Genomic DNA, 17,000 nt, shown 5'->3' with positions numbered 1-17,000 from the left:
CTCACGCAGAAGAAAATGCCTGTAAGTGCAGACAGTATTGTCTCTGAAGGAGAGTTGGCAAAATGGTCATATCTGGCAAAAGTACAGATTCCCAGCTTAGAGGCTAATGTTGACCTATTGATTGGAAGCAATGCTCCCAGGATATTGGAACCTTGGGAGGTCATAAATAGCCAAGGGGGAGGACCGTATGCAATTAAGACAGTATTGGGCTGGGTCCTTAATGGCCCTTTGCAGTCTAATGACAGCAGCTTGGAAATAGAAGCTCCTTCAGTAGTTGTCAACAGGATTTCCGTGAGCCGATTGGAAGAAATGCTACACAGCCAGTACAATCATGATTTCAGTGAAAGAGCTACAGAGGAGAAAGGCCCTTCAATAGAAGACATCAGGTTCGTGGAGATTATGGAAAGTTCTGCAACACTTGAAGATGGTCATTACAGTTTGAAGCTGCCCTTTAAAAGGAACAGTGTATCTCTGCCCAACAACTTCTCTGTGGTAAAGCAAAGGTTGCTCGGGCTGAAAAGGAGATTCCTTAATAGCAAGCAGTTTTATGAGGAATACAAAATGAACCTCAACAGGGTGATTAGTCTGGGCTATGCAGAGCAAGTTCCAGAACAGCAGTTGGATCACAGTAGTGGTAGGGTGTGGTATCTCCCGCACCATGGTGTATATCACCCCAGGAAGAGGAGTCTGCGGGTGGTGTTTGACTGTGGTGCGACCTTTAAGGGAACATCTTTGAACCAGCAGCTCTTGCAAGGTCCCAATTTGACCAGTACATTGCTTGGTGTCCTGCTCAGGTTTAGGCTGGAACCTGTAGCGGTTATGGGCGACATACAAGCAATGTTCCATCAGGTCAGAGTTGCAAAGGAGGATAGAGACTTCTTGCGCTTTGTATGGTGGCCAGAGGGCGATCTCACTAAGGAAGTAGCTGAGTTTCGTATGACTGTCCATCTGTTCGGTGCAGTGTCCTCACCGAGTTGCGCTAGCTTTGCTCTGAGAAAAACAGCAGATGACAATCAATCTGAATTTCCGGCTGAAATTCTTCAAACAGTCAAGGAGAACTTTTATGTGGATGATTGTCTGAAGAGCATGCCCTCTGAAGAAGAAGCTGCTTCCATGGTCAAAAATTTAATTACTCTCTGTCAGGCAGGAGGATTCACTCTGATGAAATGGATTAGTAACAGCCGCACCACACTGCAGACTATTTCAGAGGAACACAGAGCTAAAGATCTGACTGAACTGAATCTGGATAGAGACAAACTTCCTCTTGAGAGAGCTCTTGGCTTGCAATGGTGCGTTGAGAGTGATTCATTCAAGTTCAAAATGGAGATCCAGCAGAAGCCAGTCACCAGGCGTGGAATGTTGTCAGTGGCTAGTTCTGTGTACGATCCTCTTGGCTTTGTCGCACCTGTGGTGTTGCCTGCCAAAATCATGCTGCAAGAACTTTGCAGAAGAAATTATGGATGGGATGAGACTGTACCACAAGACATCTTACAGCGGTGGTTCAGGTGGTTGGAGGACCTGGATATGCTGTCTGAATTTAAGGTTGATCGGTGCATTAAGCCCAAGGGCTTTGGACAATCAAGACATGCTCAGCTGCATCACTTCGCAGATGCTAGTGAAACAGGATATGGAGCAGTTACATATCTCAGGATGCTGAATGATGGGAATGACATTCATGTTGCATTCCTGATGGGCAAAGCCAGAGTTACACCTTTAAAGACTGTTACTATTCCTCGCCTGGAGCTGACTGCTGCTGTGCTTGCCATTCGTGTTGATCTGATGCTGAAGGCTGAGTTGAGACTCCAGTTGCAGCAGTCCATTTTTTGGACCGACAGCACTTCTGTGTTGAAGTATATAAAAAACGAGGATAAACGTTTCCATACATTTGTGGCGAACAGGGTTTCGACTATAAGAGGAGCCACTAAAACTTCACAATGGCGATACATCAGCTCCAAGGAAAATCCAGCGGATGAGGCATCCAGAGGAGTGAGGGTTGGAGACTTCATTCATGGCAGGAGGTGGATAGAGGGTCCAAGTTTTTTGTGTAAACCGGAAGCTAACTGGACAACAAATGTGGTAGAAACTATCATAGAACCAGATGATCAGGAGGTCAAGAAGGAAGTCACAGTGAATGTTGTGTCTGTGGATGGCTCACAGGTTTCCACAAACCGGTTACTGACCTACTTCTCCAGTTGGAGTAAACTCAAGGTGGCAGTAGCCTGGTTACTTAAATGGAAAACCATTCTGTTGGAAAAATGCCGCAGGAGGAGGGAGGAGAAAGCTGGGGTTGCTGGTAAGCAGAGCACAGACAATAATATGCCACGGAGGAGACAAGGGTTCAAGGACAAGCCTGGAGGGCAAATTTTGTCCATAGATGACCTTTTGGGAGCTGAGCTGGCTATCATTCGATATTGTCAGCAACAGAGATTTGGAGAGGAAATTGCCATGTTGTCAGCTGGGAAATCCACAGTGAGCAGGCGTAGTACAATCCACAGGTTGGATCCGCGCTTGGATGATGGGCTTCTCAGAGTTGGAGGGCGGCTGACTAAAAGTTCCTTGCCAGAGTCGATTAAGCATCCGCTAATCCTCTCTAAGGATCAAAATGTGGCCACTCTCATCCTCAGGCACATTCATCAGCAGCAGGGCCATAGTGGTCGGAATCATACGCTATCAACACTGCGGAAGAAGTATTGGGTCACTAGCGCCAACTCCGCTGTAAGAAAAGTCATTACAGAATGTTTCTGTTGTAAGAAATATAATGGAAAGATGCAGGAGCAAAAGATGGCAGATTTGCCTGAGGAAAGGATTCTTCCTGACAAACCACCATTTACCAACGTTGGCATTGATTATTTTGGCCCAATTACAGTGAGGAAAGGACGTGGTACGGACAAACGCTATGGCATGATACTAACCTGCTTGGCAAGCAGAGCAATCCATCTTGAAGTGGCTGAGTCTTTGAACACTGATGCATGTATCAATGCTCTGCGACGTTTCATCTGTAGAAGAGGTCAAGTTTCTCATATTTTATCTGATAATGGAACTAACTTTATAGGAGCAGAGAGAGAACTAAGAGAGGCTCTCGCAGCTTTGGATCATGGAAAAATTCAGGGAGTTCTGCGGCAAAGGGGAGTTAAGTGGAGCTTTAATCCTCCAGCAGCTTCACATCATGGTGGGGTTTGGGAGCGGGTTATCCGCATGGTGAGAAGGATTCTAAGTTCAGTTCTTCAACAGCAGACCCTGAACGATGATGGGCTTCAAACAGTTATGTGTGAAGCTGAAGCCATCCTAAATGATCGGCCTATCACCAAACTCTCAGACGATCCAAATGATTTGGAGCCACTTACTCCCAACCACATTCTTCTGATGAAAGGAAATCCATCATTGCCGCCAGGGTTGTTTGAGCCACATGACTTGTATTTAAAACGCAGATGGAAGCAAGTTCAGTATATTGCTGAACTTTTTTGGAAACGTTGGGTACGGGAATATCTACCCTTGCTGCAAGAGAGGCAAAAATGGAATAAAATCAGGAGAAATCTACAGTCTGGAGATATTGTCGTTATTATGGATCCTACTGCCCCACGAGGCTCTTGGCCACTGGGAAGAGTGTTGGAAGCTTTCCGGGATAAAAAGGGATTTGTGCGTTCAGTGCGTCTGCAAACAAAGTCAAGTGTCATTCAACGTCCTGTAACAAAGCTCTGTCTGTTGCTTGAGGCTGCAGATTAAATGGGCAATTTCAGTGTTAATGTGTGTGAGCTCGCTGTAACTAACATAATATGTTACGTCAGGTTGGTAATGGCTCCTTAATTTGTTTTGTTTTGAATTGTAATGTTTGTTAACCATTCCAATTGGGGGCCGGTTGTGTAGGAGCCATTTCAATGTTTATGTCCAGGGTTGGCCAATAGGTGGCACTAGGGTCATGGCATAGCTATTGTGGCTCAGCTACTTAGGAGGGTAGCTGTAATCAGTGACAGGTGTTGCCAGAGGGGAAAGGGCCAACTAGTTTTTGACCGCCACCGAGGCTGTGGTGAGATGATTGATACTGTGACAGTGTTGGTGAAGATGGAGTATTGTTCCGTTATGGAAGATGAAACCCTTGTGTAAATCCAATAAATGATATCTCTCACGACAGAGAAGAACACAGAACTTTAATGTTGTTGCGTTATTACTGAATCAAAGCGACCACGTCAAGCGCGTCAACTAGCCTACTTCAACCCTCTGCATAACCCTCAGCTGGCTTAAGCTTAGGCTTAGCGGTTACAATTTGTGCTCATATGTTTTGACATTTTCTTAAAGGAAGAAAAAAGGGACTTTATATAAGAGGAGAACAGTCTAAAATTGTGATTGCAGTGAATAGTTCTGGCTTTGTGAAGAAGAAATTTACCCAGAAGACAAAGTAATTATACAGTATTATCAAGATTAACATCCTTAGAATGAAAATCTGACCAAAAAATGATTATGTAATTTGTGAGGCATGTGTAAACAAACTTACAAACTTTATGTTTGTAGAGTCTGACGAGCAACAGTTGTAAAAGACTTTTCTAAATCAAACAGTGTGAACCCGGTTTATATATTATAAATGGCTGTAAAAAAAAAATCTGCATTGTTTATCCTTTTGATCTTTCATTCAAAAAACTATTCCCCCATACAGAATCTCTCCAGATTCGTCAGATTCCCAGATCTATGTTGGTGCTTCTTCTCTTCAGTTCACTCCACTCATCAGGTCAGGGAACTGGGACGGTCATGGCAGACGCTTCATCTTGTGCTCCGTAACACATTTTTGTGTTGATTTTGATGTTTGTTTTGGATCATTGTCCTGAATGATGGAAGATCCAACAACGGTGCATTATAAGATTTCTAGCAGAGGCCGCAGGTTTTGATGTTTTATCTGTTGATATTTGATAGAATCCATGATGCCAAGTATCTGAACAATTAGTCCAGGACCTCCAGCAGAAAAAAATAGGCCCACAACATGAAAGATCCAATGGTATATTAAATTGTACACATGGGGTACTTTTTATCCTTGTGTGCACAAAACCCATCTGTGTGTTTGCTGCCAAAAAGCTCTTTTTTTAGTTTCATCTGACCCCAGAACCCTTTGTCGTTTGAAGATTCAGTCGTGTCTGATATGCTGGAGTTTGTTTTTGGAGGAGCGAGGAGGATTTTTCTTGAAACCCTCCCCAACAACATGTGGGGATGTAGGGGTTGTTTGATTTTTTAAGGCTTTTTGACCCCAAGGCTCAACTAATCTCTGCAATTCTCCATCAGTGATCCTTGGAGAGTCTTTGGCCACTCAATCTTTCCTCCTCACCGTGCATTAAGACAATATAGAGACACATCCTCTTCCAGGCAGATTCATAACATCTTTAGTTGATTGAACTTCTTAATTTTTGCCCTGATGGTGGAAATGGGTGGAAATGGAAGATTGGGGACAATCTTTTGCTGCACACCAGAACTATATTCTTTGGTTTCACTCATTGTGATAGATGATTAAGGGAATTTGGCCTTTGAGTAGTTTCCTCATATTTATACTCCTGTGAAACAAAAAGTCAAAGCTAGACAATTTCATGTTCCTAGTGCTAAAAAAAGGTAAATATTAATGGGAATATACTTCAGAGATATTTTACTCGTAAACATTTTTAGGGGTTGCTACAAAATGCATAGAAAAACTAAAATGAGGAAAAAGCATATGACTACAATATAATCTGTTATTATTTTGTTGGTTCTCTCTTGTTTTTACATGCATTCATAATTTTTCTGTATGACAGCCTAGCCATAAATTATGTCCGCACAATAAGTTATCAGAAATAAAACAACTGACTGTGCAACATGCTTACAAAATTAATCTTTAACACATATTTAAATAATATTTGAACAAACGGTAGAGATGTCAATTTTCCCTGATTGGACATCACTTTATATATATCCTTAACCGTAAAAGCTGAATGAATGTTCATTTTTAAACGATTATTAAAAAATGCAGTGTAAAATAGTAGATAGAGTAAAATTGCTTTAGATGTGGTTCCTGTACTGGAATAGCTCAGCTGATTGAGCATGGCGTAATAACAAGGTCATGGGTTCGATCCCCAGGGAACATACATAGGCTATATGACAAAACATATTAACAACCCAAACCATGTAAAGCCGACAAAAAATACAACTCAGCCCCCATGCAGACCTGTGTACATGTTAGGCTGTTTCTTCAATGCACACTATAGCACATGCATATAAAAACATGGTGAAATCATACCTGTTAAAACAGATGTTGAAACTAAAAGCAAACATGCAAGAACATAGGATGTGTTCATTTTGTTCAAAAACTGTCCTTAGATTATAGACAATGCTTCGTTTTGTTTTGGAAATCAGAGCAGGTTGACTGTCTAACAGGAAACATGAGCCGTGAAGACTACGCCGTATGTATGCCCTAAAATGTGCTGTATGTCACAGTGTTGGTTTATGTTCCCTGGTGTCCACTAAAGGTCCTCTTCCCCCACGGTGTCATTCACATTAGGAACTGCATCCCCCACAATCCTTGTCTGCACTCATCACTGTTCATTGCACTCAGCTGTTCCCCATCATGATTGTTAGTTTCTGTGTGTATAAATACCCTGCCTGTTTAGTGTTTGTTAGGGAGTCCTTGTTATTCTTTACACCACTTTTGAGGTCTGTGTTCTTGCTTTATTTCTTGTTTATGGATTGCTTATATGGATTTTGACCCCTGCCTGGACTGGTTTTATGATTTATGGATACCCATTAAACTGCTATTGGATCTACCCCTGTTTCCTGTGTGTGGTATCATGACAGAAGGACTCCGTCATGTATAGATCCAGCGGTATGGGTTTTCGTGGCTCTTCCCCAACCACCAAGAGGGAGAGGAAGCAGCAGAGGGTGAATTCGCAAGCTGGAGAGGTTCCGCCTCGTATGAACATTTTTCAGTGCTTTACGTTGTGGGCCCGTCAGACTGAGGAGACTATGGTGGTCAATTCCCCTGAGCACCCTTCCATCAGGCATGGACAATCTTTTGAGGGAACCCGTCTGGCCAGTTTTTCTGGGACCCGTGGAGGTCGCAGGAGAGGAGGTGCTAGAGGTGAGCCCCGGCACCACTCTCCGCTTCGGTCCCTCCTCAACCCTGGGCTGGTGATGTCCAGCCCAGAGCTCCATCCGCCGCTGATTCCGCCAAGAGTTCTGTTCGCCGCGGTATCCTGTCCGGCCCAGAGCCTGCACATCGCCATCAGAAACGGCGGAGGAGGGGGAAGACCTCCAGCCTCCACAATAATCCGGAGGCCGTGCCCGAGCAGCCCGCTGCCTTCCCGGAGGTTGTGCCAAAGCTGCTCGCTCTGCCGGCCCCGCCCCAGTGACCTGGCACGTCTGCCGATCCAGAGACTGTTCAGGTCACGTCTGCCGATCCAGAGACCGTTCAGGTCACGTCTGCTGTAATAGCAAATTTTCTATTAAACAATCATCAAAGCGTAAGAGACAGTTTGAGAATTAAAAATGATTTATTTCTTGCAAGAAAGGTTCAGTTGCCCCACAGAGGTAGTCAATGTACAGTCTGCAAAGCAAGTGGCACACTGAGAGGAGGGAGAGAGTGGTTTTTATACAGCTTATCTCAAGGTCTGTTCTTCTACCCATAGATGGGCTAGAACTCGGTTCACTATCGTCAGGAAAACTTGAGCTTCAGAGTTTGGCAATGCTCTTTCGCTCGCTCTAAAACCGGCCTGTCCTTTGACCTCTGGGGTCAAAGTCCATCCGTCTCTCTCTCCGTCCGCCCCAGTCACCTGCTCACAGCAATCAGCAGCAACAGCATTTATTGGTTTGAAGAGAAAAGAATAAAATTGCCATAACATCTGCCGATCCAGGGGTTATGTCACAGTGTTGGTTTATGTTCCCTGGTGTCTACTAAAGGTCCCCTTCCCCCACGGTGTCATTCACATTAGGAACTGCATCCCCAACAATCCTTGTCTGCACTCATCACTGTTCATTGCACTCAGCTGTTCCCCATCATGATTTTTAGTTTCTGTGTATAAATACCCTGCCTGATTAGTGTTTGTTACGGAGTCCTTGTTATTCGTCACGCCACTTTGGAGGTCTGTGTTCTTGCCTGTTCTTGTTTTATTTCTTGTTTATGGATTGCTTATATGGATTTTGACTCCTGGCTGGACTGGTTTTATGAATTATGGATACCCATTAAACTGCTATTGGATCTACCCGTTTCCTGTCTGTGGTATTGTGACACTGTAGGCCTATGTGTAAAGAATGTCAGTAGTAATGGTAGAAACAAAGCTTTCTGAAACTAAAGGCGAACAGACGGTTTTTTTTGCGACTTTAAGACACTTCGAAGGGGTGAAATCACGCTAACAAAGTAGTAGCTATACATGATGACATTCAAGGAAGCAGTTTCATTGTTATGATTTGTTAACCCAAGAGGAAATATTCCTTAATCATTTTCATGGTTTACCAAGCGCTAGACTTAACTACTACAACCCTCTACGTAAGAGCAGATTTAACCAATAAGCGGGATAAGCAGCCGATTAGGGCCCCGGGGCATTAAGGGGCCCTTGACAAATACCAAGAATCCTATATAAATCATACTAAGTTTGTATGGCCTGTCTATAACAATTTTTTAAGTTTTAACGTTATTATTACGGGCCCCCCTCCCCCAGAAGCTGCAGCAGCCCCTCTCCTGCGTCCGCCAGCTGGCTGAATCAGAAATCGCCCCCTTATACGCTCAAATAGGACGTTATTTGAGGGGACAGCCATTTGCAGTGGTCTCCGAAACCTTAGTGGACGTTATTGAGTGCACTTATTCAATCCCACATTTCACTGCAATAACCGATGTACGGTCAACGGCTGTCCAACGGCTGTGTTTTCATTCACTCCTTCAAGTGAACAGTATTAGTAGACTAACGTATAGTGTGGTAGATTTTTTTCTTTCGCACCTGACTTAAGTCTACCAGGGTCTCGCTACAAATAGATGTCCCTGAACATCTTCACTCGATGTTAGTTTCCTGGATCTAGCCTACAAATCGACGTCACCAAACAATCATATTCTAGCGCGTCGCCTAATCGACATCGGCTGAGTCCCCTAACCCTAACTTGCTGCGCAGCAATAAATAAACAGACTCCAGACAATGCCTTTGAATATGCTTTAATCACGGCCGGAGGATCTCAGAAAAATTTCAGAGAGAATCCCACCAGCAAAAAGAATACAACACTTTTTATAGAATAGGAGCATGGCAAAAATGACATGATACATTACATAATTTCCCTACAATTTTATTGGTTCTTCATATGAAAATCGTGTTACTAGGTAGAAGAAAACTCTGTTTTCTTGATTGCTTCACTTTGTTCTTTAATCACGAGTTTATAAATTTAGATATCTGTCTAGTTTCATTTCCCCTTTTTGTTATATGCAGACATGATTCACTAACACACACTCAGTCATGAGTTTATACCAAAGGGTTTGGAACCATTTAGGATTCAAAAGCATATATTATTCCTGCATAATGTTAGTTATAATTAATTAAAAAATCCATCACAATAGGGAATGGTGAATGAGGGTTTAGGTTAAGTATGCGATTTCAGAAGCAGCCTCAGTCTTTGTATGATCTCATCTAAGTTACAGGTTGTTCTGTGTATTGTGGGTTTTTTTCATGTTACACTGAGAAGTGCTATTCTCCGTTTGATTTAATTAAAAATTGTGTAATTTTTTGTGTCTATAAGTCACTATGCATTACAGATTTTATTTAAGGACAGTAATTATTGAAAATAAAAGTACATAAAAAACAAAATACCAAAGTAAAAAGCAAAAATTCAACTAAAGGAACAAAATATTTTACAAAAAAGAAAATGTTATGACAGTCAAACATGAAATGTAGGCAGACAGATTCTCAAATGTAATTTCCAATCCAAAAAAAACAAGATGAATATGTAAAATTACATATATATGATTTAATATATACACAACTCGTGTGCATAGCAATATCCTGTGGTTCGTTCAATCATATTAAATGATTTAAAAAATATTGGTTAATAGCACTGAAATGATTAGATCAGTGGTTTATTCTGACATTGTATCAATGGAAAAAAGTGTGCTATCTCCAGAAAACTTAAGTGCAGACATAGTATACTTTTGATAAAATAGACAAAGAATAGACTGCACAAAAAGTATAAAGTGAATCAAGGTAAATTGTGCTACTTGTGTGAAAATGTGGCTCAGCGTACCTGAATTCATTGTAATCTACAGTTGTAATCTATAATAGCCTATGTAAATAAGACGTGGTCTTTTGACATCTTCAAAATGGTACACAAGTGTACGGTATACTTTAAAATTAAATGATAAAATAAAAAATAAAATAAGACAATTTGAGAGACAGAAGATAGGCCTAAGCCAGAACAAGACATTAAACCAACAACAACAATAAATGACAAGAACACTGAAGCATTGCAGTTTTTCCGAATTTGACTAACAATATGTTAAGTATCGCATAAAGAAATGTGTGTATCGTTACACCCCTACAACATACTCTATGCACGTGACTAACACAAATATATATATTCCATTTAAAGTTATTTTTAAAATAATATAACTTATAATAAGAATTTAAAAATTCAAATAGATCATTTTTCATATTTTAAGAAAAACATACTAAAACTTTAAGGTAGGACAACCTCTATAGTCTCTGTCTTCCCGTCTGCCTTCTCATGCAAACAACTGCCAAAATCACAGATATCGCACATACCAATAGCAGGACAGCGACAACTCCTCCTATGTGACGTCTGGATGGTTCATGTTCTAAAAAGAGGAAGCATTTTGAATAAGTTCAAAATGTTAAGATTTTATCTGATACTTTCTATTTCTGAAAAAGCTCATTACCTAATTCAATGATCAGTGTGTTGTCGAGACTGAGGTGTGTGGCAGAGCAGCTGTATCTGTGTGTGTCTGCACTGATCTCCAGACTCTTCCTCATCTGGTACGTCCCGTCACCATTGGGCAGCAGATCTCCTCCAGTGATCTCATGATCAGATACAGGCTGTCCATCTCTGAACAGGGTCAGGTTGATGTGACGAGGGTAAAATCCTGTTGCCAAACAACTCACACGAAACCCTCCAGGATCTGAGTTTGCTTTTTGGGTGAGTGTGATATTGGGCGGTTCTGTAGGGGGAGGAGGAAAAAAATAAACAAGAGGTGATTCAGAGAACGTTTTACATGTATAAATACATGGGTTTATTTTTAATCCTGAAGATTTACTCTAAACAGGTACATTTGTTTTCATAAAACAAATTTAGGGAATTTAGATGTGCCCTTGAGTACCGGTACGTACTTTTTCTGTTAATTTGATCTCTTCTCTTTTTGAGGTAATTCTTGAGAGTTGTTATACAAACTGGGTAAAATATCTTTGCAAATTCCTGCTTAAATTCTTCCAGGTGAGGTTTGATCAGTTCTTGTTTAATATTGACAGTCACAGTATAAGTAAACGTGTTATTAATGTAACACAGTTCATCTGTGGTGGAGCCTCTGGTAGCATCTGCAACAATCATCTTTCCCGGCTTGTCGATATCCAGCAGCTCACACACAACCTGTGTCTGATAAACATCAAGACCTGTGAGGGAAATGAGGGAGAATTGTTATGGGAGATTGTCATGGATTGGCCAATTTTAACCCATTTTAAAGAAAATTCTATTTGATAATTCTAAAATTGTCATTGTAAATAACCAAATGCTATTTTACAACCTAAACTAACATTGCCTTGTAAAAAAGTAATCAAAATCAAATTATCTGATTGTCATGGTTTCCCCTAAGTGTGTTGACTCTTATTTTGTAGTGTTTCCTGTTTTAGTTCCTGTTCCCCTAAGTTTCCTGTGCTAGTTTTGTAGTCCCTTTGCAGGTATTGTGCCCTGAATTTTTCAACCTTCTGAATACCGGTAACACCGACTATCGTAGCAAGCACCTTGATTGCCTCCGCATCTTGTTATCTCGTCTTGTTATCTTGTCATTATCCTTGTTACTTTGTCTGTAGACCTGTGTTTGTCTGTCGTTGGCGTACACGGTGCGGTTTTTGCTGTTTTACGAGCTCGCAGATGATCTGTCATTTTTCTATTTGAAGCTATAAGGGGTCGGGAACCTTTTTACCAAGAAGAGCCAAACAAACAAAAAAATTTAGAGAAATTTTTCAAAAGAGCCACAGCAAAGTTTACACTTGTGTATTAGAAATATTTGCCAATTTTTATTTAATAACAACACCAGTAGGTGGCAATAACGCTGTTTTTTTCACTCATTGACACCCAAGCTAAGGCTACTTCATACTATCATACTTTCTAGCACTCCTAAGACACCACAAAAATTGAGAAACGGGCATCATAAACAAGTGATTAACAAGAAGTGCATTGCACCCTACTTACATTAATGAGATTTTTGTTGCTGCATAATTTTGCTGAGTGCTTTGTAGTTGGGGTCGTAACTAGTGAGATTCAGCTTCATGCAGGCATTAAGGCTTTCATCTCTTAACCTTGAACGCAGGTTGGTTCTGATGTTGTTCAGATGTGAGAAGGACTGCTCACATGTGTATGTTGAGCCAAACATTATCAGGACAGCAACACTGACGCGACGCATTGTGCTGAACGTGGCTGGAAGTTCGTTCCAGGTTTTCAGGATGAGATTGTCTTCAGGTTGGAGTTTTCTCATATCTGCCCACTTATGTTGCTTTGCCAGTTCGTCCCGCTGACAAGCGAGGTTTTCCAATTCGGAATTCAAAGTGAAAATTTTTTACACCCACATACCCGTCACCTTCAGTTCAGCAGCTTCCAGCTCAAAATCTCCGATGGAGATTCCAGGGAAGACACTCAGGTTTTGTGTATCCACGGTGCACACATGTGGATGAGTTATCACTTTGAACAAATCGGCATGTCTGCGGAAGTCCACAAAGCGTGATTTGAATGACATCAGTAAATCAGACGTAAAGGCTGCAAGCTTACGGAGGTCAAAATGATGAGCGGCGTCCCTCGCTAAGCATTCCTCTCTGTATGCCCGCAATGTTTCGAAGTGCAGGAGACGGCCACTTTCTATCTCCCTGATAAACAGCTCCAGCTTTGTTTCAAATGCAAACACTGCCTGTTGCAGGGACAAGATTGTGTTTCCAATGCCTTGCATTTTCACATTGAGGTGGTTCACATGACATGTAATATCCACCAGGTAGTGAAACTTCAGGAGCCACTCAATGTCATTGAGCTCGGGATGAACATTTCCTTTCATTTCCAGAAATGCCCTCACTTCATTTATACAAGGCAGCAAAACGGGCGAGTGCTTTTCCCCTGGATAACCAACGCACATTGCTGTGCAGTAGCAGCCCTGGATAATTACTCCCCACTTCATCCAACAGGGCCTTAAACTGGCGATCATTTAAAGCTCGGGCCACAATGAAGTTCACAATGCGAACGACCAATGACATCACTTCGCGAAGTTCCTCTCCACACGACTGACCACACAGTGCCTCTTGATGCACAATGCAATGAAAGTTTAAGATGGGCCACTTCTCTTGCTCACACAGAAGGGCAATGAATCCTTTATGTTTCCCTAACATACTGGGTGCTCCATCAGTACACACAGATATAAGCTTATTCAGTGGGAGCTTTTTCTCTGCAGCAAAGTCCATCAGAGATTTCAACACATCCTCGCCTCTTGTTGTATCTTTCATCGGCAAAACAACGAGACTCTCTTCACGCACTGTATCACCCGTCACATACCGCCCGATTATGCTTAGCTGCGCTATATTGCTCACATCGGTAGACTCATCCAAGGAAAGAGAAAAGTAACTACCTGCACTGATGTCGTTGATTAGCATCTCCTCTATCTGGCGTGCCATCACCAGTGCACGATCATGAACAGTTCTTGCAGAGAAAGGCATGTCTTCGACTTTATTAGTCCATGATAGCAGCTGCTGCTGTACGGTTTCCATTCTCCGCTGAAGCTCGGCGCAAGCTTTTCTCCTGCATTCCCCACCGGGATGTTTTGCGGCAAATGCTGCATGGTGCGTCTCAAAATGTCTCTTAAAGCTGCCGTCGGCAACATTTTTTTGATCATATTCAGTGAAATCGACACTATAATCCGACAGAACAACATAAATAAAGTGGTTTTAGAAAAAAACCCGAGCTTCTAACTCCACCTGGAGCGTGTTATTTGTTTTGCAAAAATCCACAGCTCCCGGTTCATCATGTCCAATCAGCGCAGGGGGGTGTGAGATCTGACTGTCAATCACAGATCGGGCACACGCCACCCCTCGCGCACGTTACAATCACATGCACACGCCTGACGTTCGCGGAAGTTCGCGCAGTAACGAAGAGTGATGGCGGAAAATCAAGTACGCTCATTTAGAGTATAAATGATGTTAGCAATTGCAATCTATCGGTAGATTAGCCAGGACAGCATACCTCCAAATACTCCATGGTGTTGATGGATGCTGATGAGACGGGCGCGTTCCAGGGCTCTCAAGTTTTGAAGACAGGTAAGAGTGACACCCAGCCGACGGGGGGTTGAATACATTTTTGTCATTGGTTGTTGCGTTAAATCTTACCCAGATACAATAGTGCTATTTTCTGATTGGCTATTGTGTAGCTCGACGAACAACACCAGAGGAAACGCGCTTGATTCATGCCGGTTCCACAGTGAGAGCGGCGCGGCCAGAGTTTTGGGCGCTGCGGCATATTAAATATATTTCAAATAGTTTTTCAGCGTGAGAAAAACAATGTGTGGCGGGAGAGCGTGACAAAAGACCGAAATGAGTGACTGTCACGCTCAATGCGTGACACTTGAGAGCCCTGGCGTTCACTGAAAATCTGGTGCACACGCACGCACTGACGAGCATGAACTGGATGGGAGGGTATCCGTTGATAGTGGGGGAGGGGCATGAGAGTTGTAAACATTCAAAATTTTCCTGAATCCACTCAATCTGCCAGACTTGCCGACTGGAGCTTTAATATTTGACTTTTTGAGCGACGCAATACGTTCATTGCAAATGAGTCGTCCAATCAGGCCGAAATGAACGGTAATCGTCGTCTTTTTTTCTTTTCGCCATTTCCTCTCGTTGATGATGATTTTTAATTCAGCCAGCTAGGTAGTTGTTTAACTTGATCTTGACTTGACGCAGGCCTAACCGTCGGCCAATTAAAATTCAGCACTCTGAAAGGTAGGCTAGCTACAGGCCAAACGCCGCTGTCAATCATATTAAGCTGCGAGTCCCTTACCTAAATATTTTGAACATATTTAATTTAATTTTACATATTCATAATTACATTAATCAGAAATGCTAGTTTCAAAATAATTTTATCATCATGTTCGAGGGTGTATTTTCAGTCACCATTTGAAAATTGGAGAGCCATATAAAATCCGGAAAAGAGCCATAGGTTCCCGACCCCTGCAACATTGAAAGCTCCGGTCTCTGTGTTTAGCGCGAAAGCTCACGTGATTGCCGCCGGCTCTGGATAAAATGCGTGCAGGACAGTCGTGCCGTGTACCAGCTGCTTTGACGCGATTATCAAGTTAACTGACTGTAATATCTCACGACCTCCCTAGTGTCCGAACTCGCACCGTGTACACCCGCCTTTAGGGAAGCTTACACACTACACAACTTTTGGCTGGTTTTCGCTGTCCTAAACAGATTTTCAAGATCTGCGGCTAAATCGGTGCTGGTTGTAGTCGCCGATGCTTGTTAAGTTTGAGCAGGTCGGCGAGTCTTAAGCATTCACAGATGCTGCAAAATCTTCAAACCTGTTTGATATTATCGCCATGTGATCTTGTAGCAGGGTTGCCAGGCCAGCTTAACAAATTAGCCTAATGGCCAATCAAAAATAACCCAAAAGTAGCCCAAATGACCATATCCCAAATATCAAAACATGCCATTCACATACCTTATCACTTAGCCTACCCATTCATACTTTACAGTCACTCTTGTGCTAATGAAACCCGCTATATCGTAGCGATCATAACCACAGCTCAAAGGCTCCCTGCAGTGACACAATCATAGTGGGTCATATGGGTTTGTGTTTTATCTACATGTTGATTTTACTACATTACATATTATTTTTCAGACAATGTTTTAAAAATATTGGTAGCATATTCATATTTGTTTATATTTTAATAAAGAAACAATAATAGAAGATTTTGCAGAAGTATTAAAATGTTGTTGTTTTTTATTCTGATACCATTAATTATTTCACCTAAAAAAAACAAATTTAAAATCAAGCATTAAAAATATGCTCATCAAAAAATGTATTTAACTAATTGAATATGTACAGTATGGATAGCATTTCATGCATTTTTTTAATAGATTAATAGATGCCATTGAGCCAGATACTTACTGTCATTTTGGCTGTCTTGCCTTAACAGTTCTGATCTTCTCAAAAAGGAGTTATACATGTAGTCACTTATAGCCTTTATGTAATCTGAATGAACCACATCATCCTCGTTTGTTGTATTCCCTCTTGGAATATACCGGTATGTCTTTGAATTATAGTATCCAACTGTGATGTCATCCAAAGTTGTTGTGCAACTAAATTCAGGAAATTGTGTTTTTCCATGAATGTAAGTTGAAAGCAACCACAAAGAATGAGAACCTGAAAAACAAATTGATTATTGGTGATTACAATGGATTATTGTTTATTATTGATTATTTGATTAGTGATTGATTGATTTCTACCATAGTATATACAGTGGTGTGAATAAGTTATTACCCCCATGCTAAAGTTGCCTAAAAAGAGGAATAAAAAATCATCTTTTGGAAATTGATCTTAATGCCTTAATTAGAAAAATGAGGAAAAATCCAACCTTTAAGGACACCAATTTTCTTTGTGTATGAATAATGTATCATAAATAAATAAATGTTCTTCCTTAAAATACAGGGTGCATAAGTCAGGCCCCCCCCTATGTTAAATTCCCATAGAGTCAGGCAGATTTTTATTTTTAAAGGCCAGTTATTTCATGGATCCAGGATAATATGCATCCTGATAAA

General features: G+C 41.6%; 1 protein-coding gene across 1 annotated transcript in view; it reads right to left on the bottom strand.

The window, feature by feature from the left end:
• The window catches only part of LOC130085181 (hereditary hemochromatosis protein homolog), a 41,157-nt gene extending 24,547 nt beyond the window's left edge, over window positions 1-16,610 (bottom strand). The window contains exon 1 of the mRNA XM_056250789.1: window positions 16,351-16,610. Within this exon, the coding sequence (XP_056106764.1) occupies window positions 16,351-16,408 (58 nt within the window). The 5' untranslated portion in view covers window positions 16,409-16,610. The remainder of the gene's footprint in view (window positions 1-16,350) is intronic.
• Window positions 16,611-17,000: the final 390 nt, after the last annotated feature.

This window comes from Rhinichthys klamathensis, unplaced genomic scaffold, assembly GCF_029890125.1.
Source record: "Rhinichthys klamathensis goyatoka isolate OS25496 unplaced genomic scaffold, OSU_Roscu_1.1 h1tg000076l_1, whole genome shotgun sequence".
Taxonomy (NCBI): Eukaryota; Metazoa; Chordata; class Actinopteri; order Cypriniformes; family Leuciscidae; genus Rhinichthys; species Rhinichthys klamathensis.
This window is presented reverse-complemented; position numbering and strand designations above follow the sequence as displayed.